At 38.3% G+C, this 3,152-nt stretch overlaps 1 protein-coding gene across 1 annotated transcript in view; it reads right to left on the reverse strand.

Moving 5' to 3' along the window:
• Positions 1–820: 820 nt before the first annotated feature.
• LOC101858070 (huntingtin-interacting protein 1) overlaps positions 821–3,152 on the reverse strand; it is a gene marked incomplete in the record, with an annotated part of 68,606 nt that continues 66,274 nt past the window's right edge. The window contains 1 exon segment of the mRNA XM_013089008.2: positions 821–1,025. Within this exon segment, the coding sequence (XP_012944462.1) occupies positions 1,017–1,025 (9 nt within the window).

Genomic DNA, 3,152 nt, shown 5'->3' on the forward strand with positions numbered 1-3,152 from the left:
CTCCGTATGAAAAATCTAACGTCAAAACGAAGCACGCAAACAAGGGCAATAGCCAGTCAGTCGATCAGGTCAGAGGACTAGGAATAGAACTGTCTACTAGTTACATATCTATAATATATCTTCTCATTATCGGATCTCTACATTCCTTTAACATTTATACACTTTCTTATTATCTGGCCTATGTAGCACCTTTAAAATCTAAAATATAATATCTTCTCATTATCTCATCTTTTTATCACCTTTAACATCTATACCTCCTCATTATCTATCTTTGTAAGGTAATCAATATCTATAGTAATATTTCTCATCATGTCATCATTGTATCATTTAACAACCACACATAATGACTTCTCATTATCTCATCTTTACATCATCTTTAACGACTACATTACTTCTTATTTCCTAATCAATGTATCACTTCTATAACATATTTATAGAACATTTATCTTTTCATTTTCCACTGAGCATATCACTTCTAACATGTTATAATATGTAATATAATTTATCTTCTCATTTTCTCGTGAGTGTGTTCACAATCTACTGACAAGCGATCTACAAGTCAGCGATGTGACGTGTTGGTTAACCCTGAGACTGAATGATACGACACACAACTATTCATAATGGCATAGAAACTGACACATATTACAAAGGTCAGTGGGTATTGTCAGACACGTCGTCATTGACGGCATAACAGAGAGATCACCCACATAATGCCAGTGGGCGTATGTGGTAGTGTGTTGTTAACTGTGGGTGAGATGTGCTGAAGTAAAATTTTCCTATAACCACCTCATCTCTCACTCGTTGGGGGCCCACTCCGCCACGCCATCATCATCATCATCTTGAAACAGCAGAGGCAATCTCGTCCACTTGTCATGACACGACCTCCCCTTTCGCCGTAGTCATCTCATCTCATCTCGCTTGTCTCCCTCACTTGAACAGCTTGAACTTCGGCCTTGGCCCGACCTTGGAGAAGTGGACGCGGAGGGGCAAGGCGCGGGACAGGTTCCACCGACTCATCACCTTTTCTGTACGACAGACAGACAGCTGAGAATTAGCGGCCAGCAGAGACGTCTGCTACAAACAATGACGGGACAACACATGTATACCCAAGTCAGGACAACGTCTATCTTCTGGTAACAGACTCCCTTTCTCCCTCACTCCTCAAGTAAATTTAAAAAAAAATTTTTTTAGAGTTGAATACAATCCAACCTGTCCAAGATGATCACCACCCATTGTATAGGAGAAACCTGGTCGTTTTAGGCGGGCGGTACTTTTGGACAGAGTCGTACTTTAGTTGTAAAGGTGATTGTTTTAAACAAGTGGTCCTTTGTACAGGAGGTTGTCTTGGACAGGTTCAACAGTATCTAATTCTCATGACATATCTGTAACAGCAGAAGACAACAACATCTTCTACACTACTTCACACCTGCTTTAACGGCCACCAGTCCAACAAGATAATCACAGGTGTGAAGGACGACTCCAACACTCCAATCCCCCCCCCGGTGTTTTTTCTATATCATTTCCTTCTTGGACAATTTCAACCATATTTTTAAAGAATAATTTTCTTTCAAAGACAGTACCACCTGCCACCAGAGCTTTGCTAGCCAGAGAACAACGCCGCCTGCCTCGGACAAACAAAACAAAAATAACTTGGTGAAAGAAAAAAAAAACATATCATGTAAAAAGCACACTAAACAGTGTATGAGGGCACACGCACAAACACACATATGTGAGGCTCCTCAAAATATTGAAAGTCAAGAAGTTTCTCTGCCAGCTGGGGCAATTTTTTTTTTCTTTTCTTTTTTTTTTGTTTCTAGGCCTGAACACATTGTAAAATCCCAAAATATTGAATTGAAATTTTGTTGTGGTATCTATTTATTTTATTAACTCAAAATAAAAATTTAAAAATCCTTGAATCATCCTCACTTCACTGGAATAAATTAGTTTGTTAGTGTCTGAGCGATATATTGGCTGCTTGCACTGTATCCTCTATGAAAATGTTTCTTTGGTTTTGGGTCTGCTGGGATTATAACCATTGTAAAGTGCACAGAACATGCTGGAGAACTTGGATATGCCCTACATTAATTCAGTTATTATCAACACCATTATTGTCATCATTGGGATAGTATTATTATTATTCTTCTTAATGATGATGAAGATGATGATGATGATGATGACGATGATAATGATGATCATGATGACGCGATCATAAATAAGAGCTATATATAAATTCTGTCATTATTATTACTATTATTATTTTCATGATCATTTTCATCATTATGGAAGTACTCAAAGACAGACAGACGTGACACTGAGAATGATCACCCACTTTAAGCATCTATCTATCTGCTTCTGTTGGTGTGTACATGTTCTTATGTGTTAGCACTTGTCTGTCACAAAGTGTCAGTTTGTGTCTAGTTTAGTTCTCGTAAGAGTTTTACAGCAAAGAGTTTTACAGCACTTGCAAGACAAATAGATCATACAAACACTAGTGCCAAAGAAAAGGAGGGCAGATAAGGACAATAGGTGCTTGATATGAATGAGGGAGCAAAGCACACCAGTGCACCCTTCAACCACCCATTGAACGGATGTGATTGTGTGTGTGTGTGGTTCGCACACACATGAAGAATCAATTGTTGAAACAGTTGGGTTTTTTTGGTAAAAGTTTTACTGCGCCAGCAACTGCAAAAAGTCAAAGGTCAAAAGAGTGCGGCTGTAGAAGCAGTGCTGATGATAAATCCTAACAAATGGCTAAAGCATGCGACAACAAAAATACCTGGTGGAGAACTGAAACTAACTAAAGTACGGAAGATCGAAAATAGTCAACAACAAGAAAAATACAAAGTTTAACATAAACGTGCTCAAATTGTGACGCAAAAATAAGCATGAAATAGAAACTAAAAAATAATAAAAGTAGAAACAATAAAGCCGGAGAGTCTTGTTAGCTGTAAAGACGCGACTGCAATAGAAAAAGCTAGTATAATATATGCAAACACACACAATAACACACACACAAATGCACGCACACATGCATGCACACACACACATACACCCATGTAGCTGTAAAGGTGGCCGCCCAATGTCGAAGAGGAAATTGGTTGTCCTAGACAGGTGCACATCTTGAGCAATGTCATAACATTTTTTTTACAAAA

The sequence above is a fragment of the Aplysia californica genome, unplaced genomic scaffold (genome assembly GCF_000002075.1).
Source record: "Aplysia californica isolate F4 #8 unplaced genomic scaffold, AplCal3.0 scaffold00856, whole genome shotgun sequence".
NCBI lineage: Eukaryota > Metazoa > Mollusca > Gastropoda > Aplysiida > Aplysiidae > Aplysia > Aplysia californica.